Source organism: Polypterus senegalus, chromosome 10 (genome assembly GCF_016835505.1).
Source record: "Polypterus senegalus isolate Bchr_013 chromosome 10, ASM1683550v1, whole genome shotgun sequence".
NCBI classification, from domain to species: Eukaryota; Metazoa; Chordata; class Cladistia; order Polypteriformes; family Polypteridae; genus Polypterus; species Polypterus senegalus.
The window spans coordinates 2,005,003-2,031,796 of record NC_053163.1 but is presented as its reverse complement, the minus strand read 5'-3'; the positions used below and the strand labels follow the sequence as shown (position 1 = coordinate 2,031,796).

The 26,794-nt window shown below is 38.2% G+C and overlaps 1 protein-coding gene across 1 annotated transcript; it reads right to left on the bottom strand.

Moving 5' to 3' along the window:
- Positions 1 to 1,531: 1,531 nt before the first annotated feature.
- On the bottom strand, positions 1,532 to 26,670 carry tspo (translocator protein). Its single transcript, XM_039764813.1, has 4 exons — positions 26,571 to 26,670; positions 7,542 to 7,716; positions 3,894 to 4,032; positions 1,532 to 2,427 (listed from the first exon to the last, which is right to left on the bottom strand). Exons 2-4 carry the CDS (start codon positions 7,712 to 7,714, stop codon positions 2,254 to 2,256), a joined length of 486 nt encoding a protein of 161 aa, XP_039620747.1. The 5' UTR covers positions 7,715 to 7,716; positions 26,571 to 26,670; the 3' UTR covers positions 1,532 to 2,253.
- Between the last annotated feature and the right edge of the window lie 124 nt (positions 26,671 to 26,794).

Below are 26,794 nucleotides of genomic sequence, written 5' to 3'. Positions count from 1 at the left end.
ATCTATTCCTATCAACTCACAGCTTACTACTATATAAAAACTGTTAGATGGATGCATGTTTTATGAAAATGGCTGGATGGATTCATATTTTACTACGAGTAGCATCATTAACCGATGCCTGTATTTATTCATTCTTAAAATGCACATGCTGAGTACACTATGTCCCCCTTCACAGTAACCAGCACTCTTTTAGCTACTCTGGAACCAAGCAGAAGAGGTGGGCAAAAATGTGCCCCAGTTCTTTCAGATGCAGTCCTTGAGAAGCAAAAGGATTTAACAAAGAGCTGAAGGCACCTGAAACAAATATTGAATAACATGACAGAAATGCTTTTGAAATGTTTAAAGTATTAAATTATTTCTTTGGTACAAGAGAATATTTTAACATTTTAATGTTCATATCCTGTGTGCTGTGGATTCCTTGTCATTTTGTATTAGAAACACTCAGATTACCAGCATGCCCAGTTATTTTGTAATGATTTAGAACTTTGCTTCAAAGGCACCTGCATATTACTGTGAATATAACAGAGAACAATAATAATTACATGTTATTTATGCAGTACATCTGCCAAGTAATGTTTAGCACTATTATAAATTTATAGACACACAGCGAGCAGCTGTGTTTGTGTATTGACGATACCAAAGTGCACATACATTTGCTTCTAGAGTTTACACGCAAATTTGTATCACACCCAGTGGTCATGTCAGAATTTGAAACCAGGACCCACAACTGATTAAAACAAGTTACAGAGCTCTGCAGCAGTCTTTAACTTAAGGAAACATATTTTAACCAAGTCTCAGACTTGCAAAGAAAACACAAAATTGTTTTAGACTTTTTTTTTTGTCCTCCTGAAGAGAATGTTATAAATCTGGTACAAATTTGAAGTGGGTTCCACTGCCGCAAGACCTCGTGTAATTCATTTTCTTCATTGATAAAATTGTAGGTTTTATCTATACTGTAAATGTACATATTAGAGTAACCAAACAGGAGTTTTGATGTGTTTTCAGCAATGAATATGAGAGACAACTTTCTATTAATGTTGAACAATTTTGCAATATCTACGTGCATATTTAAGTTGACACTATTTGACATTAAAGGAATACTCCAGTCAAAGATTGTATTTTTTTGTTACTTACCCCATGTGTTTTATAATAATGGCCTTAAAACATTTTAATCTCACTGTTTAATGGAGGGTAAAGATAATAATAATAATAAAAAAAACCCATCCATCCATTTTCCAACCCGCTGAATCCGAACACAGGGTCACGGGGGTCTGCTGGAGCCAATCCCAGCCAACACAGGGCCCAAGGCAGGAACCAATCCCAGGCAGGGTGCCAACCCACCGCAGGACACGCACAAACACACCAAGCACACACTAGGGCCAATTTAGAATCGCCAATCCACCTAACCTGCATGATGTTTGATAGAATTTAAATCAATGGTGATGAATGCTGTACAATGGCAGATGATATGAAAAATGTCCATCGGGGTAAAGAAAGGTCTCATGCTGCTTGTCAGTTATCCAGTCATTTGTTTACAATATGCAAAACACTTTAATTTTTTGCTAAAATAGTGTTAAATACATATGTCCAGAAAAATCAGCACACATAAACTGGAAATGCAATTCACAAGAGATTTTTAGAGTTTTAAATTGAAGATCTGCTCCCGCTCTCTTGTTCACTGATGAAGAATACCTGCACTGTCTTCAATTCTAAAACAATTCTACGTGAATAGCATTTCCTGTTTATGATCGGGCTAATTTTAAAGTTAGAAGTAAAAACAGATTCAGGTAACATCAAGTGAATTCTTCGCATTGAGGACGCTGTTCTTCTGACAGACTTGGAATCATCCCGGTTTGCTCATCTCTGAATCTGATTCAGCTTCAGACAAGGAAAGTACTTAAAAATAATTTATAAACTGCAAAATTGTTTATTTGTCAAACTGGTAATATTATGTCTAATTACAACTGAAGTTATACTTTGTTAATTAGTATTTGTATAAATGTATGTTGCCCAACTAGATCACTGAGTACAAAACCTTAAAATCTTAATTTCTAATTTCCTATCTCCAAATGCAAGCATGATTCATTTCAATCCACTACCAGATTTCAAAAGACACAAGCAATATATGACACCCATAAAACATTCAGTAGGCACATTTGTGTCACGATATGTGATTTTAGGAAAAGAGAAATGATAAACCTCATCGATAACCCAATGTCTTGTCTTGTCTTGGTGCAGCATCACACCAAGCACTTAGTCCTCCTTTTTATCAGGGTTGTCTCTCCAGATGCGGTAGTTAAGAGTTGCAGCCAATGTAAGCCACATCAAATAGGGCACCATCAGAAAGGTGGCGGTTTTGTTAACTGGGTACCAAGAAAACATTGTTGCCCCCACTGTCCCATACAGCACCAGTAGTTCATAAAATGCCTGCAAAAACAAAGTAACAGTAATTGGTAATTAACGACAGGCATCTTGCATAGTCTTTGTCACTACATGAGGACACTGTGACTGGTGTCATGGACTGAAAGTATCGTGCTCTATCTTGGGATTTTTTTTCATAGCTTTAATTTCAGTTGTGGTGTATGCTTTAATATATATTTGAACATGTACTTGATTACTTGAAAAGAAAGTAAAACAGTATACCACATTTGAGATGAGTGTTAAAGGTTTTTAATTATATCTGCAGAAAGTGCTTATTATTACTAAATTATTCTCCCTCAGTTCTACAGAACTCTTACGGGATAACTAAGCACCACAAGGTTCTTCCGTTCTTTGTAGAGGAGTTACAGTGGTCAACACTATAATCTGGCAGTCCCAGTGACCCTCTCTGATCTTTTTTCAAGTCATCCTCTGTGTTTAATTGCTACATTGTCCCCATCTGTCCATAAGTTTCCTTCAGGCGTTTCCATTCAGAACTCAATGATGTTCATAACTATTGACCAGTATATAATTATGGATGTATGCACGAGTGTTTTACGTGAAGGACTTCACTCCCTTTACACATCATGTTGCTGGTACAGGTTTCAACTCCTTACAACCATATTATGGAAAAGGTGGGTCTAGAAATAGGATAGATGGACACATTACAGGGAAATGGATGAATTGAATTTAAGTGCCAAACCCTCAAAAAAATTAAGTATCCACAGTTGACCGATTTATAAAAAGTATAGTTAAAAGGCCAAGCTGTGTTATTTTAACTTGTGTAGTGTAATCTAGTATGCCCTGGAGATAAACTAGTGACCAAACCTAGGTTGGTTCCATCCTTATACCTGATGCTTTCAGGATAGGCCCCTGCTGCAGTGATCTCAGATTTTAAACTTCATCATGATCTGTACCTACATTGTCCAGTTCAGCGTTGCAACAGTCAAAGCCCATCTTGGCAATCCTGTGTGCGACACCAGTCCACTGCAGGGCATACTCATACTGGGCCAATTTAGATTTGCCAACCAACCTAACATGCACATCTTTTGGGATATGGAAGGAAACCCCAAATAACTGAAGAAAAATTCTTGCAGATGTGGAGAGAACATTCAAGCTAATACATGGGGACCAAATTCCAAACTAATTATACAAACACAAAGTTAACAACTAACAAAAATATTACAATTTTGTTTTAGAATTGCATCATTCCATGTTAACCAATGAAATTTGATATGTGTGCAGTGCCATTAAACCAATAACACCTGTTCACCCCATAGCACTGATGGTACTCTAAGGAAAATGCTTTTTGATCATAAATATTTATCAATTATTAAAATTAGTTTGTGGAACATTTCACACAATACCTACAACAAAAAACACTTATAAATTCTCAGTTCTTTTTAACTACATCTTATGAAGTCTTTTATTTCACCCAATATCTGCTCCAAAGATGCATGCATACTGTAACATACCCATTTGATTTTGTGTGCCCCAAAGAAAATGGGAGTCCAAGCCCAGTTCAATGCCAGCTGTGCTCCATACAGCCCCAGTGGGACAATGGCATCTTCAGTGAACCCTCCAAGCTCTTTCCAAACTAAATAAGAACCATATCTGATAAATACAACAAAAACAATTAAAAAACAATATAATAAAAGGACGTTTTAAGAAACTGTAAACCAACAACACCTAATAAGAAAAAGCATCACATCCCATATTGTTTTGTATCAGTTGAATCAACACCTCTCCCTCATTTCCTGTCATTCACATTAAAAACCATTAATGCATTCTAAGCAAATGCCTTCAAATTTTACAATGAAAATAAATTAACCAGTAGACTATAAAAAAAATCCTTGATTAGTGTTTTGGAGCCGGTTCTTACACTCCTTTCAGATATCTAGTTTTTTGCTGGCACCGAGGGTACATAGCTCACTAGCAGGCCATTTACATTGGCCTGGACACATGGCGGAAAATGATAGCACACTGCAGTAGGAAGAGTGCTGAAGAGGGCACGTATTTAAGAGGTATTATAAAGCTCCTAGTTTTTATTTTTGGAAGAAGAAAATATTCTGACCTTGTATTTTAACACTTTTTGGTGGGATGTTGCTACAATATGAAAAAAAATAACTTCCATTTTCTGATATAGCTAAAGTGGCTCCCCTTTAATTGTCTCTTTCTAGTAATTGCATGTGGAAAGAAGCACTTACTGAACATACTAGCACATACTAGAAGACTTAAACATGGCAACTTTAATTTAGTGATTATATCCCAACAATTAAGCAACACTAAATACAACTAAAGTTTCAAAGGTATGTTCAGTAAATAAATAAAATGGCAATTAATCTGTCTTAGAAAATAGCCAAACTAACCAATCAAAGGTTGCAACCAATATGCTACTACCATTCAGTCTCCATCACTGCCTGTGTACTAATAGGAAACAAATGCATTTCTATAACCCATAATCATCTTAGACATGTCCATTGAATTTGAGGGGAACAAACTGGAGGAGTTCACTGCATGCACCAGTTGGTTGTTTTATAAGAACATGTTTATTATTACATTATCAAAAATCAAAGTCAGAATTTCACTGGTTTTAGTTTGTTTGATAGAAGATGCAAGCATAAAAAACTTTTTTTTCTTTACGTAATAAGTTTGAAAGTGTCAGTACCCATAAACATTAAGAGAGACATAACAGTATCAATGACATAACAAATTCTGTGTTATCAGGTTTGCATAATAGCAGGTAAAGTGAATCATTCACCTATATTGCCGTGAAGAGATGTTTTTCTACAGTAAGTGGCTATGTTATTGCTCCCCTTGGGGGTGAAGTAGTAGTTTAGGATTCTTTAGAAGTTTATCTTGGTTTTAATCTTTACATTACATCAGGCAACAAATACTTAGCTATAAAGGGAACATTTAAAAAGGAATTTATAAACAAACTCAGGTAAAGATTGGATGCATTGAGCATCTAATTAAAATTTTATAGTGGGGTGGCATGGAGGTTAGTACTGCTGCTTTCACAGTCATGGGTGTAAATTTCTGCAATGTCCCAAGCTGTTCGTGGTCTTTCGGCTAGTTATCTTGTGATTGACCTCAGTGTCCCCACGACCCTGTGCTGAAATAGGTGAGTTTAGAAATAGAATGAAATCTAATTGGCTAAAGTATCGAAAACATTTAAAAAAAAAAGAGATGTGCTGATTTATCGTATCAGTAACAAAACATCCATCCATCATCCAACCCGCTATATCCTAGCACAGGGTCACTGGGGTCTGTTGGAGCTAATCCCAGCCAACATAGGGCACAAGGCAGGAAGAAACCCTGGGCAGGGCGCCAGCCCACCGCAGGGCACACACACACACCAAGTACACACTAAGGACAATTTAAGATTGCCAATGCACCTAACCTGCATGTTTTTGGACTGTGGGTGGAAACCCACGCAGACACAGGGAGAATATGCAAACTCCACACAGGGAGGACCCGGGAAGCGAACCCACGTCTCCTTACTGTGAGGCAGCAGCGCTACCAATGCGCCATCGTGCCGCCATAACAAAACATTTCACGTCAAAGGCAACCTTACTAATGACATGATAATGAAAAAATCTTCATTGTATAATTTGTTATTAACAGACATGACAATATGCTTTCATATATCAGAAAATGTTCCTAATATTTGAATGATTCATGTCATATTAAACTAAACAATCCTTGGACAAGCTTGCTTCAAAGTTTCTACTTTATTTATATTAAAAGTACAAGGAGTGATTACATTTTGAGACTGATCTTGTAGGGGTGATTCAAAAGTACTTCTTTGGCATTTGTGGTTTATTCTTGTGTTTGTCTTTTCAGAACCAAGTCAAAATAAACCCTGAAAATTGAACAACTGAAGTTTCATGCTGTCACTGAGTTTTTAATGTCGGAGAATACTCCAGCTATAAGAAGAAAAAGAAAATAAATAAATAAATAAATAAATACTAAATAAATTAGATTTGCATTTCATGGAAATTCTTTGTAAATAGTGCAACTACTGCATTAGTGTTTTATGAGAACTATAGTGAAAATCTTATCTGGTTTTTGCTGGGGTTTCTCTTAACACGGCAGGTTCAAACTTTTTCATCACTTCTTGTGTACTTCAAAGGTTGGCCTGGTGACCCAGTGAAAGTGCTGCTGCTGCTCGGCTCCATGAAATTGAGTCTGAATTCCATCCCAGTTGCAGTCTGTGTTCAGTATGCAAATTATTTTCACATTTACATGTGTCCTATATATCCACATCTCAAAGATGCGCAGGGCAGTGCCCAGTACTACTAAGTGTGGATGTGTGTGCCCTGTGAACAATTAGCACTCCATTCCGAGCGAGCCTCTGCCTTGCACACAGACTTGCTGGGAAAAGCTATTGATCTGTAGGACTTTGCATATGGATTAAGTGTAGAATCAAAACGGAAAAAATAGATGGATGTATATTACTAAAAATTAATGGAAAATATACATTAACACATTTTAGGTGGATTACAAAATAAACAGGATATTCTCTTTGCAACTAAGAACTGGAGCAGAAACATTACTCTGGCAGGACTACAGTGTATTACAGGGCGTACTAACACACCAGGCCAATTTACAGGTGCCAGTCATATCTCTTTCACTATAATGAGGAAACCACATTACCTAAAAAAAAAAAAAAACACACCTGACGCTCGTACAGAGGAAAATGTTCAGACTCTACACAGAGAAGACTCAGGTCACAATTTGGACCTGGGCTTTAGAACTCGTGTTTATTTAATAAGTGGTAGAAATAACACTGGGTGAAGAACGACAAAATTTTTACACTTTCTTTTTTACTGTTGAAAAAGGTCAGTCAGTCTTTATTTTAAACATTAACAGTTCTTTCAATAATGTAAGTTATTTAATAGGTGTTTTTATAAAATGCAACATTGTTGTTGTATGATTGTTTTAACACTACCAATGGCAATTAACACTATAGGCAATGTTTTTGGTTGATACAGTTAAAAAAAAAAAAATTGCAATTAGAAATGTCTCACAGATTAGAAGAATTGCAAACAATTTTGCTGACTGTTGGGGAGGCTTTAAATAATTATATATATATATATGTATACATTTTAATTACGTACCCCATTCCAGTGTAAAGAGTAGTCCAAGCTACTGGGAACACCTTATTGGGTGGGCGCCATGATGGCCTATTTAAAGTCTCATACCAGGTAGGCACACTTTTTCTGGTAAACATCCATCCAAAAAATCCACCCACATGGGGTAGAGCAGCAAATCCAACAGCATGAATCCACATATCTGCAAAGAAACAAAATATGGTGTTTTGCATTTAACGTCATAAACATAAGATGGATGAATTTAAAAGTTGAATACTATTAACTTAGTTACAATTAATGTAATAGTCTTGTTTTCCTAAAAACAGTACTATGCTTTTCCAGCGAATCTTTCAGCTAGACAATACTGTATAGAAGACTGCCTTACCAAGAAGCCACCTCCTCCTGCGTAGACATAGGAAACTGCAGGCAAATTAGTCCCATGTGTACATGTTGATTAATGATACAGTGTGGTTGCTAATTCACCTACTCCTGTGAAATGAGACTCAGTATCATGTTTCACTTGTAGACTGCAATTAATAAACAATGGCAGATTTAACCGGTGTATTAACAGAGAGATGCTCCCTGGACATATCTGGAGCAATAATACCATGAGAGAAGCTGTTTTTGGTTTCCAGCCTCTCACAGTTAACAGTAAACAAAACTGAAAAGAAAAACAGATATTACACCTAGCATGCCACCATTTATGGATAGACTGAAATTCTTTAAAGGATTATCTATATCTGATTCTCTCTTGAGCCCCGGAGATCCAATAAATTTCAGCTTTGAAAGCTACCCAGCACATTCAAAGCAAAATCATCACCTTGGTATGCTTCACTGCCACTTGAACTAGTATCTAGCATGCTGTCACTTTCAGCTCCTGAAGAACTATCACTATTATCACTCAGTAAACCGCTTTCTTCTTCACATGCTTTACATACCTGTATTCAGTTTGCCCTGTTACTGCAAATACTGTGTCAACACCTGCCCTCCTTCACCAGCCACCAATCACTGAATGAATATATGCAGGTGGCTCGTGGTGGATGACTTTGTTTTAGAGTTAAAAGTTATAAGGGTTAAAGACTAACACAAGCAATATTTATCCATCCATTTATTATCCAACCCGTTATATCCTAACTACAGGGTCACGGGGGGCTGCTGGAGCCAATCCCAGCCAACACAGGGCGCAAGGAAGGAAACAAACCCAGGCAGGGCGCCAGCCCACCGCAGGGCACACACACACAAGGGACAATTTAGGATCACCAATGCACCTAACCTGCATGTCTTTGGACTGTGGGAGGAAGCCGGAGTACCCGGAGGAAACCCATGGGGAGGACATGCAAACTCCACCCAGGTCTCCTAACTGCGAGGCAGCAGCGCTACCACTGCGCCTCCGTGCTGCCCAGGAATATTTATTCAAAAACCAAGTATGAAATTCTTATTAATATATTTTGATTAATTTCAGGACCACTGCATCCCAGGTTAGCACTTGTGTAAGTACATATGTGACAAAAACAAAAAATATATTTAGTAAATTATTATTTTATTTCTGTTAGCCTTTCCAGCTACTTTAATAGTTTTATTTAGTTTTTACTTTTTCATTTTGGTTTTGCTAATTATTTTATTTCAGTTTACGAAAATGTTTTTTTATTAATAGTTTCAGTTTTGATTTTAGTTTTCCTTAACTACAATAACCTTGGTGATAAGCAAGGTGTCTCATTTTAACAACTAATAGATATTAGTTAGAGATCATCAAAAATTGATTATAAAACATGATCAAAACATGCATCAGCGAGCTATTAACTGTTCTTTTAAATGTCTATTACAAAAGCAATATCTTACTACCTATTCGAGTATTTTTCTAAAAATTGCAGTGCTAAATAGACAAAACAAAAGTAACCCATCTTTTCTTGGCAGCATGTTACTAAACAAAATGTTTAATAGACTTCACTGCATTAGGATTTTCACAGAATAAATGAACCCAACATGCCAGTTAGTGTAATATTTCTTACTTGACTGTGCACTTTCAAGGTCATTCTGATCACCTCTCACCACTTTACAAATCCTCAAAAATACATCATATTTAGTTGAGGGGTATGGCTTGTCTCCAAGAGTCCCTTTTTAATATCATTTTACACAGAAAACACAAGTTATATAGGGATATTGATGACAGCAATGGCTTTATGATACTGTAACACTTTACTATTGTAAATGCTATAACAGAAGAGAACAAAAAAACTGGCTTCATACAAACAGGCTGAACTCTATTTTTACACATCCACTGGGTTTCATGATCTATTTCAGGAATATTGTATTTATTAAAAAAAAAAAAAAATCACCAAGACCTTGGAGGAATACTTTTTTTTATCTGTTACTTAGCTTGTGTTGTTTGTAGTGATGACCAAGAAAAAATATTGCTCTCGTGTTTTTATGGAGAACGGTGGCAATAAAATTACTAATACAACAGGTTATTAATGGGGGCCTACACTGTACAACAGCAAACAATATCAAAGAAAAATTGAAATACAATCCGTTAGGTGTCCACTCATATGCTACAAGCACATAATTTTTTCTAAAATATTGTTCTATAAACCACTAAAAAGAATTCAAGATTTGAAATGAAGACCCTCCTCTCTCCTCTACAATTGTTCATTAATCCACAAATTTGTGGATTGCTTGTTTTTCATTGGTTGTTTGTAAAAATGCAAACATCTCAGATATGCACAAATACACATACTTTCCACACAATAATGTTTTCACACACCTTTCTTTAACATTTAATCTGTAGTTCTACCTGTCCTTCAGAATACACTTCATAATGTTAATATCATATGAGAGGCAATCAAAAAGTTCTCGGATATAGTACTGTATATATCAGATCTACAAAATACTGTGCCTGCAGTCCTAACAACATAAACAGAATTTCAAAAGATCTCTGGTCGCAGAATTCATTTGAATAAAAGTGTTCTCTTTCCAGTGAATTATCAAGCACACAATATTAGATGGGACACCATCCTTCCTAAGCTTCTTTTTCTATTTCAAAACTTTCAAATATATATTAATAAATAATTTTTTAACAAATTAGATTCAACCATAACCTCATTTATTTGGAATTAAAAACATCCTCGTATCCAAAGGGCGATACTACAGAGACCTAAGGCAGAAGGAGGCATGGCTCCACCTAACTTTCACTTTTATTACTGGGCAGCAAATATACAAGTGAAAAAAACCTGGACATGGACAGAAATAGATGAACATGCAGAGGCTAGTTCCGCAATAACAATAAAAATCCTCAGGTGCAGTACTTCTTTGTATTCCTTGCTTTGTACCCCAATAAGTACAAGTCATCGCCAATATACTAACAATCCAATTGTGTTTCACTCATTCAGAATATGGAATCAATGTAGGAAGTATTTTAAGATAGAGAACCTTTTATCTGTGGTACCTCTGCATGAGAACCACCTTTTTCCGCCCTCTCAAATGTATAATAGTTTTTAGTGTCTAGAAAACATTCAGGATTAAATCACTTAGAGAGCTGTACATAGATAACTTTTTTTGCGTCCTATGAACAATTACACTCCAAATTTAACTTTCCAGCAACACATCTCTTTCTCTACCTTCCAATTAGAAATTTTGATAAATAAAACCTGCCCGATTTTCTTCACCTCCCACCTACCTCTATTCCGGAAAAAATATTGATCAGTCTTGAGGACTCAGATAGCATCCCCATAATATATAAAAACATTTTAAAGTCCCTTCCTTTCAAAAGTCCCAGAGTACAGTGGAAAAAGGATCTCTCACTCAACATCTCAGAAAAGGAGTGGAAAGTAGCAATGTACAGAATTCACTCAAGCTCCATATGTGCAAAGCATAAAATTATTCATCTTAAAATTATATATAAAGCACATCTGACTCATTTAAAATTGTACAAAATATTTCCAGTGCAAGATCCAACCTGCAAATGTTGCAATCAAGGCCATATGTTATGGGCCTGCAACAAATTAACATCTTTTTGGACCAAAATCTTTAAATGTCTTTCAGACAGCCTTAGTGTCACAATCCCTCCTAATCCATTAACATCTGTGTTTGGTGGGCTCACAGAGGGGCTTAAAGTGGAGAAGGACAAACAAACTGTGATTGCCTTTACTACACTATTGGCACATAGACTTATCCTGCTCAACTGGAAGAATCCTAACTCTCCTATTCTAAGTCTAAATTATCTGAAACTGGAAACAATCTAATTCTCACTTTGAGGATCTGTATAAAACTTTTTCAAAACCTGGCAGGATCTGATCAATAACATTTTAGAATAAGCATTTTAATTTAGGATTTGGATTCTCTCCCCTCTTTTTTATTTATAATTTAGTTATTTACTTATTTTTACTAGTTTAAAGTTTTACTCTGTTGGCCTAGCTCTCTTGATTTATTTCGAACCTAGTTTTGTTAAACTTGACTTGCTTGTATGGAATGTTATTTGATTTTAGCAAAATCAATAAAGCGTAAAAAAAAAAAGTTCCCGGAATTGTGATACAGTGGGAGAGTGAGTGTTCAGATTACGCACACATTGTTGTGGAAAGGAACGCAGCACATCTGTAGACCAGTTACAACAGGTCTGGATTGGTTTTGGCGTATTGTATTGTTTTCATTACCATTTGAGTTAGACGTGTGCATAGTCATTCAGCGCAGTGTGGCAGTTCGAACAATGTGCTAACATCAACTTCATGTGCAAATTGTGAAAATCAGCTTCAGATATGCTAGCCTGAAGCTGATTTCCCTAATTAATGTGACATTAATTTGAGATTTTTTGTCATGGACATACAGTTAAGTCTAGGCTGAACTGCTTGGCCTGCTGTCACCGTGACCTTGACTTTGCAAGAGCAGTTAAGAAAATGACATATTTGACATTGTTGGCGGTTTCTCAGCTTTGGTCCCCATTTACACCTATTTTACCAGGAATTTTGTCATATATAGTATATTATCTGCAAAAACATTAGATTAACCATTTTTCTCAAATGTAACTACAAACAATATGGGGAAAGTAACATTAAAAAACAAACATTTTTGGGCGACTATTCATTTTGGTTAATCAACATGCACGCAAAGTCCAAAGTCAAAGCAGCTACTACAAATGTAAAATGTTCATTACAGATACAATGTCAATCCTTCACCAGAAGCAACCCTAACTTCTAGAGCATAGTTTATTTACATACAGGGTTGTGATTCACCATTGTATTCAATGGGAAAGGGTCTCAAACGGTTGGCGAAGTCTCTCGCAATAAGTCACCACGGGCAGTTTAAGTAATTGACATTGCTCCTCTATGACTGTCAGTGGTGACTGTCCAAAGTGGACACCCCTCGCCACCATGATTGTCAACAGTGATTCTCCAAGGGGGGACTTTCCCCTGGTCATCATGGACTGGGTCTAAAAGTCACTAAGATGGGCATGATTGGGTCATGAGAAAAATAAGTTTAAGAAACAATGTACTAGATGACTGTAAGGAATACAGAAGTGCCACAAAAGCAAGTTTGTATAGTTACTTTACTATCAGCTTTCACATGTACACTGCTGGGTTCAAACTTATAACTTTAAACTGAGATCTAAGAAAATATTTTTTATTATAAAAACCAAACAATAATTGAAATTTTATTAGAAAATGCATCAATAAACACATTTACTTACAAAACATAATCTAGTTACAAGATTGTGTGGAGTCCATCACAGAATTCATTTATTAGTATGGACCAGTTCCTAATCCTAATGTGCATATCTTTGGAATGTGATAAAACACTAATGTACTCAGAGGAAAACCCTTAGAGATGGAGAACAGGCCACCCATTATAAAATGTAGCTATTACCTGAATGATTTTAAAGACTGTTAACTTAAATTGACCCAGTGCAAAATGATCCACGTAAGAGTGCCTTGTAATAAACTGACGCTCTATGATAGTTCCTGCCTTGTGCAGTGGAAGAGGTTCCCGACCCCAATACTTCTGTTATGAAAAAATCTGCTTCAGAATTTTATTTTTTTTATCCGTAATATATTTCAATCTTCTTTTCTTGGCTGATCCTGTTAGGGGTCGCCAAAGTGGAACATCTTTTTCCATATCTTCCTGTCCTCTGCATCTAACTCTGTTATACTAATCAACTTCATGTCCTCTCTCACCACATCCATAAACCTTCTCTTTTCCTCTTAATTGGCAGCTCCATCCTTATCATCCTTCTCCCAATATACCCAACATCTCTCCTCTGCACATGTCCAAACCAACTCAATCTCGCTTCTCTGACGTTGTCTCCCAAAGGTCATGCACTCATTTCTAATCCTGTCCATCCTTTTCTCAAACAATGCAAATCTTAACATCTTTAACTCTGTCACCTCCAGCTCGGTCTCCTGTTTTTTGGTCAGGGACACCAACTCCAACCCATATAACATAGCTGGTCTCGCTACTGTAGACCTTCCCTTTCACTCTTGCTGGTACCCGTCTGTCACAAATCACTCATGTCACCCTTCTCCACCCACTCTGCACTCTCTTCTGCACTTCTTTTCCACACTCCCCGTTACTCTGTACTGTCGATCACAAGTATTTAAACTCATCCACCTTTGCCAACTCTACTCCCTGCATCCTCACCATTCCTCTGACTTCCCTCTCATTCACACACATGTATTCTGTCCTGTTCCTACTGACCATCATTCCTGTCCTCTCTAGAGAATATCTCCACATCTCCAGGGTCTCCTCGACCTACTTACTACTCTCACTACAGATCACAATGTCATTCTCAAACATCATAGTCCACTGGTCCTGTCTAATTTCGTCTGTCAATCTGTCCATCACTACTGCAAATAAGAAAGGGCTCATAGCTGATCCCTGATGTAATCCCACCTCTACCTTGAATGCATCCGTCACTCCTACTGCAGACCTCACCACTGTCCCACTTCCCTCGTACATATCCTATACCACTCTTACATACTTCTCTAACACTCCCAAGTTCCTCATACAGTACCACAACTCCTCTGTAGGCACCCTGTCATATGCTTTCTCCACAAAGACACACTGCAGATCCTTCTGGCTTTCTTTATACTTTTCCATCAATATCCTAAGAACAAATATCGCATCTGTAGTGCTCTTTCCTGGCATGAAACCATACTGCTGCTCACTAATCATCTTAATCTAGCTTCCACTACTCTTCACATAACTTCATGCTGTGGCTCATTTTATCCCTCTACAGTGCATCCGGAAAATATTGCAACAATAATATACAGTGCATCCGGAAAGTATTCACAGCACATCAGTTTTTCCACATTTTGTTATGTTACAGTCTTATTCCAAAATGGATTAAACTCATTTTTTTCCTCAGAATTCTACACACAACACCCCATAATGACAACGTGAAAAAAAGTTTACTTGAGGTTTTTGCAGATTTATTAAAAATAAAAAAACTGAGAAAACACATGTACATAAGTATTCACAGCCTTTGCTCAATACTTTGTTGATGCACCTTTGGCAGCAATTACAGCCTCGAGTCTTTTTGAATATGATGCCACAAGCTTGGCACACCTATCCTTGGCCAGTTTCGCCCATTCCTCTTTGCAGCACCTCTCAAGCTCCATCAGGTTGGATGGGAAGCGTCGGTGCACAGCCATTTTAAGATCTCTCCAGAGATGTTCAATCGGATTCAAGTCTGGGCTCTGGCTGGGCCACTCAAGGACATTCACAGAGTTGTCCTGAAGCGACTCCTTTGATATCTTGGCTGTGTTCTTAGGGTCGTTGTCCTGCTGAAAGATGAACCGTCACCCCAGTCTGAGGTCAAGAGCGCTCTGGAGCAGGTTTTCATCCAGGATGTCTCTGTACATTGCTGCAGTCATCTTTCCCTTTATCCTGACTAGTCTCCCAGTTCCTGCCGCTGAAAAACATCCCCACAGCATGATGCTGCCACCACCTTGCTTTCCTGTAGGGATGGTATTGGCCTGGTGATGAGCGGTGCCTGGTTTCCTCCAAACATGACGCCTGGCATTTACACTAAAGAGTTCAATCTTTGTCTCATCAGACCAGAGAATTTTGTTTCTCATGGTCTGAGAGTCCTTCAGGTGCCTTTTGACAAACTCCAGGCGGGCTGCCATGTGCCTTTTACAAAGGAGTGGCTTCTGTCTGGCCACTCTACCATACAGGCCTGATTGGTGGATTGCTGCAGAAATGGTTGTCCTTCTGGAAGGTTCTCCTCTCTCCACAGAGGACCTCTGGAGCTCTGACAGAGTGACCATCGGGTTCTTGGTCACCTCCCTGACTAAGGCCCTTCTCCCCCAATCGCTCAGTTTAGATGGCCGGCCAGCTCTAGGAAGAGTCCTGGTGGTTTTGAACTTCTTCCACTTACGGATGATGGAGGCCACTGTGCTCATTGGGACCTACAAAGCAGCAGAACTTTTTCTGTAACCTTCCCCAGATTTGTGCTTCGAGACAATCCTGTCTCGGAGGTCTACAGACAATTCCTTTGACTTCATGCTTGGTTTGTGCTCTGACATGAACTGTCAACTGTGGGACCTTATATAGACAGGTGTGTGCCTTTCCAAATCATGTCCAATCAACTGAATTTACCACAGGTGGACTCCAACTAAGCTGCAGAAACATCTCAAGGATGATCAGGGGAAACAGGATGCACCTGAGCTCAATTTTGAGCTTCATGACAAAGGCTGTGAATACTTATGTACATGTGATTTGTCAATTTTTTTATTTTTAAAAATTTGCAAAAATCTCAAGTAAATCTTTTCTCACGTTGTCATTATGGGGTGTTGTGTGTAGAATTCTGAGGAAAAAATGAATTTAATCCATTTTGGAATAAGACTGTAACATTACAAAATGTGGAAAAAGTGATGCGCTGTGAATACTTTCTGGATGCACTCTATAGTTACTACAGTTCTGCACATCTCCTCTATTCTTAAAAATCGGTACCAGTACAATTCTTCTCCACTCCCAGGCATCCTCTCACCTTCCAAGATTGCATTAAACAATCTCGTTAAAAACTTCACTGCCATCTCTCCTAAACACCTTTATGCTTCCAAAGGTTATGTCATTTGGAAAAAAGCCTTCTCATCCTCTTCATAGCTGTCCTTTCTTCCTCCTTGCTAATCCGTTGCACTTCCTGAATCACTATCTCCCCATAATTCCAAATGTCTCTCTCTCTCATTTTCTTCTTTCATCAGCCTCTCAAAGTACTCTTTCCATCTGCTCCACACACTCTCCTTGCTTATGAGTATGTTCCCATCTTTATCTTTTATCATCCTAACCTGCTACACAATTTTCCCAGCTTGGTCCCTCTGACTAGCCAAGCGATATAGGTGCCTGACTTGCCTCCTCCCTGAACTCAACCTTACAGTCTTCCTTTTTCTACTTCCACCATTTAATCCTTGGCTCTGTCCACACTCTCCTCCTCCTCTTGATATCCAATGTCCTCCTACAGACCATCCTATGCCGCCTAACCACGCTTTACCCTGCCACCAATCTCCAATCTCTTTCAGACTGATCCTCCTGCATAGGATATAATCTACCTGTGTGCATCTTTCTCCACTCTTGTATGTCACCCTGTGTTCCTCCCTCTTCTTAAAATACGTATTCACCACAGCCATGTCCAACTTTTTGCAGAATCTACTACCATCTGACCTTCTGCATTCCTCTCCTTGACACCATACCTATCCATCTCCTCTGTTCCCTTCACCAATACATCCACTCAAAGCTGCTCCATTCATCACTCTCTCCCCCTTGGGTACAATCTCCACCACTTCATCCAACTCGCTCCAGAAATCATCTTTCTCATTCACTGCACACCCAACTTCAGGGGCATATGTACTAACAACATTCATCATCACACCTTCAACTTCCAGCTTCATAATCATCACTCTGTCTGACACTCTTTTCACCCTACCCCATTTCTTGTCCCATCCACACCATGGTAGAATAATTTGAACCCACCTCTGATAGTACCATGTTAAAAACAATGGCATATAATTACCAGAAACAACATATTGATAGGTGTTTAGTGGCAGACTCTGCAAAATTTGCTGGGTCTCGAAAATGTATAACCACTTTGCATTAGAATGGAAATGAAGGAAAATTCTTTTCTGATTTGAATGTTACACTTCTAAAACTTATACTTTAAATTTCACAAATATTTAATTGATTCTATACTATACTACTGAAATATTCAACATTTACTTAATAATCCTCAATACTGATCCGAGTTCATTAAACCCTTTGTTTATTGTTGCATTAAATGTATGTTGTTGGTTATTTAGTACTAATATAATTATAATAATTTCACTATACTATACACACAACAAATTTTATGTTTGAATATCATTAATATTCCTCTGCACCCTAACAGGCACAATTAAAAGCCTCATATACCTCCCTGCATTTTGCTGCTATCTCAAATAGAGGAACCCACAAGTTACACAGCGTAATTAGATGTTACATGAGTTCAGGATAATTACATTTCTGACGCTTGAGAAGGTCTTTAATGTGCAAACCAGGGTACAGACTTTCCACATGAAAAAAAAAGGAGGATCAGGAACAGTGCTGGCAAAACAAAGTGACCAAACCAGTGCCACATCCTTGTCTTACTACAGTCTAATTACCTGGCTAGTGGAAAAAGTAGGGAAGACCAGAACACAGAGATGTAACTTGAGAATGTGGTTGAACAACTTTTGAGGGATGATATAATCATATTATTTGCAGAGTAGTTGAGCAGGATAACCCCTTACATTGGTGGGAAGCTGACCAGGCTGGACAACCCCAGCTTAATTAGGCAAGAAGCTGCTTTCTGCAAAAGGCAGCATAGCTTCCAAGAACAAATCCAGCTTCAGCCAGACATTTGAATATACTAACACTTTTGCACTGCAATTTAAACCTCTAATAATACTATCTTGCCTCCACAGACTAATATCCAGATGGAAACTGAAACTTAACAGCAGTTTTCTTTGTTATACTTTATTATTCAAGTCTGCATCTTTTAAACAAAAACAATAGTAAATGACCCTTTGGCATACATATTCGGAAAAACTTTTTAAACTCATTATATTTTACAATCTGATTTGATGGAGATAAGAGTTCCTAACAGGAGAAGATGAAGTGTTAAACGAGAGTACATCAGGACCTGCATACCAAATTTTTAAAACAGTATGAAAACTGGTGTTACAGAATTGGTATTGTTTATCAGGCAGGTTTAGAGCAAGCAATGTTTATGTTTTAAATGAGACTACCACTTATATGTATACACTCATTTGTGTTTTAATGTGTCTAAATATTAATAATTAAATGGAAAGGTACAAGTATATTAAGATACAATCAGATGATAGAAAAACAAAATTATAGATGGCATGTGTCCTTGACCTACTGGACATTTAGTCTATCCCCTGCACCAAGCTGCCAGGAAAATGCTGATGACAAAGGCAAGATACTGTACAATAAAGGTCTGGATGTCAAGACTGTCTTAGGTGATACCTAAGACCTTAAATGTCCTATTCTAATAACAGGAAGAATAACCTAATGAAAATGGCAGTATTGACAAGCAGCAACACAGAACACCAAAAAGAAAAGGAGTAACTGACAGAGTAATAAAACAGTACTGACTTGAGTATAATATGATTAAGTAGAGGATTTACATTCCTGATATAAACAGACCAATAGGACATTTGTAATTAGAGCAAGCAGATGTTTTAAGAGAATAGAGACACTATAGCCAAATACCCTCTACAGTAGTTTTATTTAACCTGGAAATTTTACTATAATTTGGGTCTTATGATTACAATGTTTGGCTTAGTATAGGCAATAAGTCTTAAAAAGGAATAGGTAGAAGACGGACACTAAGCCATTTATGACTGTGTGCCAAAAGAAGGAGTTTTTAAAAAAAAAAATAAATTGCTGAGCTTAACTGGAAGCTAATATAGTAACTACTAGGGCTAATAATAATTTCATAGCTGCCAATTTGTTTAGTCAGAGGGTGAGCATATGGATTAGCACAACCTGAAAAGGAATTATAATAGTCAATTGTACTTGTTAGAAATTAATGTACAAGCTTTTTCTATATCCTGAATTTTATGAAACATCCTTCAGACAAAAAAAAAAAAAATGGAATTATTTACCTTCACCATAGACATTATAGTACAAACAATATATGACAAATGTATCACCACTTTCCCTGTGGTTTGAGAGGTAAAGAGGCATGACCAAGCTTTTTTTGGAAATGTTGGAAAACCTGCAGACTACCACACCTACTCAAACACTAAACACTTCACTAACCTGATCAGCAACTATGACATTAACTAAACTATCAGCTATCAAATTATGACATTTTCATTGGACTTGGGGTAAGGCATTTAAAATGAGACTGTAGGACAACCTTGTTAACATTGTTATATCAGCATAAAATAATCAAAATCACTTGAAGAAGAGACTCATCTACAAAACGTGCCTCTCTTTGCTATTAATGAATGTACAACAAATTAAGAAGGCATGCTTCAAAATGAATAATATAAACTGAAAAAAACTGTTCCCACTGTAACAAAGGTACTATATTGGCACCTGCCCCAACACAGACTCACACTTGAGGCACGTATAAAAACAAACTTTTATTTCTCTTCACCTGTGGGGCACATCTTCCACGTGACCCCCACAGGCACAACACAGTCCCAAGTACAGAAAACACCCAAAAGAAAGTCACCACTATACACTCCTTTGCAGCACCATTCCTCCCGGCAAGCGTAGTTCTCCTTCTCCTGACTCAGGCTTCTGGAGTGGTGGCTGCTGGCCCCTTTAATAGTCTACCCAGAAGTGATCCAGGTTCTTGATTGCCGAGTTCCGGCTGCACTTCCAGGTATGGCGAAAACACTGCCCACAAGGGCGCAGGAGTCTCAGCCGTAGCACTGCCTGGCAGAGCCTGTGGGACCCAACAGGGCTGCTCCCAACTCCAATTCCCATGGAGCCCTGTGGGAAACCGAGGCACTGCTCCAACCCAGGGGGGTTGCCGTGTAGCGCCCAGGAGGAGGTATTGCAAAGTCCATGGCTGCTCCCCCTGAACATAACCCGAAAGGGCGTCCCGGCCAGGCATGGACCCCGGCCATCTGCCACACCATGTATACCTCGAAAAAAATTGTTATATTGCATGTGATTTTTATATACTTCTGAGCCCTGAATTAAAAATGAAAAACACTCCATCTCCATCATGTAACATCTATGACAAAACACATTTTTAGCTTTTTATTGTCTTCACACTATAATTAAATATCAGAATATGATTTTCATGATAGATTTTAATATTAGAAAATAAATTGTGTAAATCAAAACATTGGGGAAATAAGCTACAATAAGCACCTGTCGTTCATACAAAGGAATCTGAAACTTCTGTGCATCTCACTAGGTTAGCAGTCAAAGAAAGAAACATTTTGATGTTTTCATCTGTATGAAAGATTTGACATTGTGTTCAGATGGAGTGGCCAGCCAGAAAAATGTACACCTTGATGCCAGAAACATCATCAGACCTAGCTTGGTGAATCCAGATCAAGTGCTGCTGCTACCGCTTTATATTAAGCTTGGTTTAATGAAGTAGCTTGTTAAAGCCCTATAAATGATGGGAGCCATTTTTATTATAAAACTGATTTCCGATGGTATGATGAACATCCTGGAATGAGAGGTTAGGGTATCATTCAAAGAAGTAATTTCTAAGTTTTTGGTAACAAGTTATGAAGAAATTGTGGAAAAAGTATTAGCCTCAAAGTCCACTTTTTGGATTCTTATATTTGGAAATTTTCCTTGGAAAATCTTGGAGCAGTGAGTGAAAGGCAGGGTGAAAGATTCCATAAGGATGTCAAGGACATGGACAGAAGGTACCAATGAGGTTGAGAGGTCAATATGGTGGCAGACTACTGATGGATGATTCATAGGGGTGCCCTACAAAAAATGCAAAAATGATGGGCAACCACACAAGGTTTTGGATCAAAAAAAAAAACGAAGAAGTCACAAAGGCTACAGAGGTTATATGGAAACCTAATAATATATTGTTATTTTCTTTATAACATGTTCAAAAATATTGGACTGACAAAATATGTTCATGTTAAACTGATATAGAACAATAATGTATACATGAATAAGCTATGTAATTTGTTAAATTTTAGTTACATTTCTTTTCAATTTTGTACTTAAATGTGACAAGATGGAAACATCATAATTGTATTTTATTGTGCTCATGAATACAAATGAAAATAAATATTCACAATTGAAACATTTTTTATGAGTTTGATTTTGCAGATTTTTCATCTGGTAAGCTTTGCAAATAATTTCTTCTTTCATCTGCTCCTGTTATGGGTTGCCACAGCAGATATCCGTTTCCATATCTTCCTATCCTCTAAATACATCTTGCTCTGTCACACCCATCATCTGAATGTCCTCCTCTCACCACATCCATAAACCTTCTTTCTCCTCTTGCCTGGAAGCTCCATCCTAAGCATCCTTCTCCTAATATACCCAAAATCTTTCCTCTTCACATATTCAAACCAGTGCAGTCTCACCTCTCTGACTTTGTCTCCCAAACGTCCAACCTGAGCTAACCCTCTAATGTACTCGTTCCTAATCCTGTCAATCCTCGTCACACTAAATACAAACATTGTTAGACTGGTCTGATTAAATTTTGGCAAGTTTAACTTTTTTTTTTTTTGCGAACTTAATTTTGAAATTTGCTTATAATATGAATAAACTATATTTGCCAAAACAGACTACAGAAGGGGGCGGCACGGTGGCGCAGTGGTAGCACTGCTGCCTCACAGTGGTAGTACTGCTGCCTCACAGTTAGGAGACCCGGGTTCGCTTCCCGGGTCCTCCCTGCATGGAGTTTGCATGTTCTCCCCGTGTCTGCGTGGGTTTCCTCCGGGCGCTCCGGTTTCCTCCCACAATCCAAAGACATGCAAGTTAGGTGGACTGGCGATTCTAAATTGGCCCTAGTGTGTGCTTGGTGTGTGGGTGTGTTTGTGTGTGTCCTGTGGTGGGTTGGCACCCTGCTCGGGATTGGTTCCTGCCTTGTGCCCTGTATTGGCTGGGATTGGTTCCAGCAGACCCCCGTGACCCTGTGTTCGGATTCAGCAGGTTAGAAAATGGATGGATGGATGGACTACAGAAGACAGATATTAAGTTTTACACCTTGGTGTTAATTTTATATTGTGACACTAGGGGGTGCTGTTGCTCCCCAAACCCTGCAGACAAACGTCCAGGACACCTAGTAAAAGTACTAGAAATAATTTTAATTTCTTCTGTTCTTTGATATGGTGCCACAGTGCACCACTACTACCACAATAAACAATAATTACAGATACAATAAATCCTCCTTTCCTCCCAGCAGCTCTGTCACACTACCACCCAGCTCCGGCTCGGCTTGCTGGGTTTCCCATAGTCCTTTAAATAGTCTTTGACCCGGAAATGCTCCTGTCCTTCTGTCCATGTGATTCCATAGCACCCCCAGGTCAGATAAAAACTTATATTTTTCTTCATCCCAGAAGTACTTCTGTTCTTCCGTCCCCATGACTTGAGTACACTACTTCTGGGGTATAGGGAAAATAAAAATCCTCGCGTCTCCCTGCAGCGTCCCACGATGGCACCCACGGCACCCTGCAGGGCTGTGAAGCCGAACTCCATGTCCCATGGTGCCCTGCGGGAATCCGGGTCACCTCTGTGCTGCAGGGAAGACATCTAGCGGACTGGATGAAAATGCTTCTATACTAACTCCAAATACAATGACAATGCTCAAAACTAGTATACATAAACAATACAATATTTTTCAGAGTAGACTTAAAAAAAAACCAAAACAACTTGTTATTTGTAGTACCAACATTAAAATGACAGTGTGAATGAGTGTATGGATTGGCCATGTACTTAGGTTGATCTTGCCATGTACTAAATGCTGGTTTGGATCCTCGTATCCACTAAGATAAAATAGCTATTTCAAAAGTACAGTATATGCATTTATAATATAACATTTTCAAAAGGATTTAGCCCATTGAAATTATGATTAAGAGTGTTGCCTCACAGTTCTGGTTATCAACTCTCTGCTCATTCATCCTCAAGGTACATGACTTCACGAGGGCCAGGTTTTGTCCTACATTCTAAAAATGTATTTACTAATCTAATTAATTAAACTAAACTGATCCTGTATGTTTTAGTATAGTTGTGTATTTAGGCGTGGACTAGCTGTGTATGTAAATATCAACTTATAAGAAATTTTAATTGCAAAATATTGGAATAAAGTAAATGGTAAAATTTTAAAAATTAACCAAAAACAATGTGTGTTGCATGCTGCAGGCTCATGTGCTTTGGGTGAGCTCATAAGACTGAACAGATATACAATATATAAAATAAAATGACTGAAAATATTGGAATACTAATGTTGGATAATGGGCGGCACGGTGGCGCAGTGTTAGCGCTGCTGCCTCGCAGTTAGGAGACCCGGGTTCGCTTCCCGGGTCCTCCCTGCGTGGATTTTGCATGTTCTCCCCGAGTCTGCGTGGGTTTCCTCCCACAATCCAAAGACATGCAAGTTAGGTGGGTTGGCGATTCTAAATTGGCCCTCGTGTGTGCTTGGTGTGTGGGTGTGTTTGTGTGTGTCCTGTGGTGGGTTGGCACCCTGCCCAGGATTGGTTCCTGCCTTGTGCCCTGTGTTGGCTGGGATTGGCTCCAGCAATCACTTATTGTTAACACAAGGGATACTTATGAGGTCTTGTATTTAGTTACACACACACACACACACACACTAGAGATTTAAATATATTACACTTGCATTAAATGATGTCTGAATAATATAATGAAAGGAACAAAATACTAAAAACAGTAGCCATCACTTTAAACCCTAATGAAATGCTCAGAATACAATTTTGCATGCAGCAAGGACCCTGATCTTGACTCAATCAATTCTCCTAGTTAAGGTACAGTTCAGTCTTTTCAGCACATCTTTTGGCATAACAAATGCAAACACATGCATATATGTTCATATGCCCAACTAGATTTTTGACAACACTGTCTTTTTAAAACACTATTAGAAAGGCAGAAAACATTTAATTCTGTACCTTTGGATCCATTATGTTGCAATGGAAATACCCTTTTGTGTTGAATTATGGTCTGCTCTGCTTACATACCATTGCAATAGTTATCAGATAGAGTAACAAACTATAACATTAAAGGATGATGCATAACCTGAATTGAACCACCATAATTAGATAGCTAAACGCAGTTGTATACTTTTCACATCAACCTAGTCCGAGCCTTACATAACTTTTCCTAAATAAACACTCACTGGCACTTCGTGGTTATGATGAACTATGGGAATGTTTACCAAGGAATGTTTTCCACTTTATTTTGTTCAGCAGCACCATTGTTTCTGTACTCCTGTTACATGCAAGGTGCATTAACTGCTATTCTGTTCTTAAGAGCACAGCCCAGTTTCACTTTGGAAAAGTACCATACAACAAAGGCTGTGTATCAGGTAAATAACAAAAACAATATGAAGCAATGTGGAATTTTGGTATAAATAAGAAAAATAAAACTAAATGAAATATTATTGCAAGGAAAATAAGTTCAGTCACTCAAAAACAGAAAAGGGGCTGAATGTCAAGGCTATTATCTCACATTTTATTGAGAGAGAGACGGAAGTCATTATAGAGATTCTTGTTCACTGCACCACACAATCTGACTTTCAGAAACCCATGCAACAGTTAGCCTACGTGCAGTAACTGAAAACTAGATAAGACTAAAAAGCAGTTCACACCCTGTCAGCTAACGCACATGAAACGTTCCATTTTTGGAGACATGAACTTCAGAAGTATTGTATATTATAGGAAAAGAATAACTAAAGTGTAAGCTTACTGTATGGTCAAGTATGCACAGTCTTTAACTTCATCGGTACGAACATACATGAGAAATAATCAACATACACACATAAATGCCCCCTTATACTTAGTGCATGTCACTCAAGTATAGACCTTATTTTTACAAGTCAAGATTATGTGACATTTTAGCATGAAACAAAGTCAATTTTTTTTTTTTGGCTATTTTTGTTTTTCCATATAATTTTCCTCCAACCCTGCTAATACTAATTTAGAGTGGCAGGGGTTGCACACAGCAATAAGCCCAGGGTCTGACTAACAGCCCACTGTAAGGTTTACATACACACTCTCACTGATAAAACGCTGATTTTGAGTCACCAATTAACCCAACTTTGTCTACTTTGAGCTATGGTAGGAAAACCAAAGTATTCGGAGAAACAAGCAATTAGATACTGGGAGAACATGCAAACTTCACAGAGCAAGTGACAGGCAAGGATTCAAACTCTGCCTCATCCAAGTGTGAGGCTGCACTGGTAACCACCATGTCACATAATTATTTATTAGTATAAATAAAGAATAAAGTTTCCAAACTGAATTTTTAAACTACACTGGCAGGCTTTCCAGAACCTTTTGGGTGACGGAAATATGCTGTTTCAGTTCCCGTGTGCGCCCCTTGTAATTCAAATCCTACCTCAATTTCGAATAAGTGTTATTGGAACTGTTGCAATTAATAATGCGATCACTGTTTAACATGATTTAAACAAATGCTTACCGAGAGCAACGGAAACTTGAACTTCATTTAAGAAATTAGGCGCATTTGTCGGAGAAAGACAAGCACGCTTACATAATAGGTTAAACAAAGACGACACGCCTTTGGTTTTATGCTAATTATTGTAGAGTACAGGCACTTAATATTCCGATTCTGACTTCCCTCAAAAAGTCGGGAGTCATCAATTCCATGAGAGCGCCAAATATGAATTTTCACAGTTCATGTGAATTGTTTTTATCTCGTGCCTTCCTTCCCTACAATAAGTTTCACTTCAAAACTGCTTAATGTTTCCACAGTATACTAAGCATATATATATGTATATATAAATCAACAAAGCCCAGCAGGAGCGCAATACAGTTACATTATATGACACTAGCAAACAACATTTGCTCTTCGGAAAATAAGAAAACAGTTCGAAAAAAATAAACAAAAAGGACGCACCTACAAACTGCAGTGTCCGACTCTCATTCACAGCCCACGGAGCCCAAAGATTCTGTGAACGCGCAGTAGGCTTGTGTAACTGCGGCGTGCACGCGCCGAAAGGGAGGAGAACATTTGGATACAAGGGGGCGTGGCAACAATTGGACTGCCTAGCCCGCTCTCGGAAGTGTGCTAGGCGTGCTGGCTGGGCACTAGCCTGGAAAGAGTAACGCGTGGTCAGCATT

Excerpts from the sequence above, each read along its gene's own strand:
- tspo (XM_039764813.1), bottom strand. The coding sequence starts at position 7,714 with ATGTGGATTCATGCTGTTGGATTTGCTGCTCTACCCCATGTGGGTGGA. Across the intron at positions 4,033-7,541 it reads ACTCTTTACACTGGAATGGG|ATATGGTTCTTATTTAGTTT; the intron begins GTACGTAATTAA and ends TGTATTTATCAG. Across the intron at positions 2,428-3,893 it reads GGGCACACAAAATCAAATGG|GCATTTTATGAACTACTGGT; the intron begins GTATGTTACAGT and ends TTGTTTTTGCAG.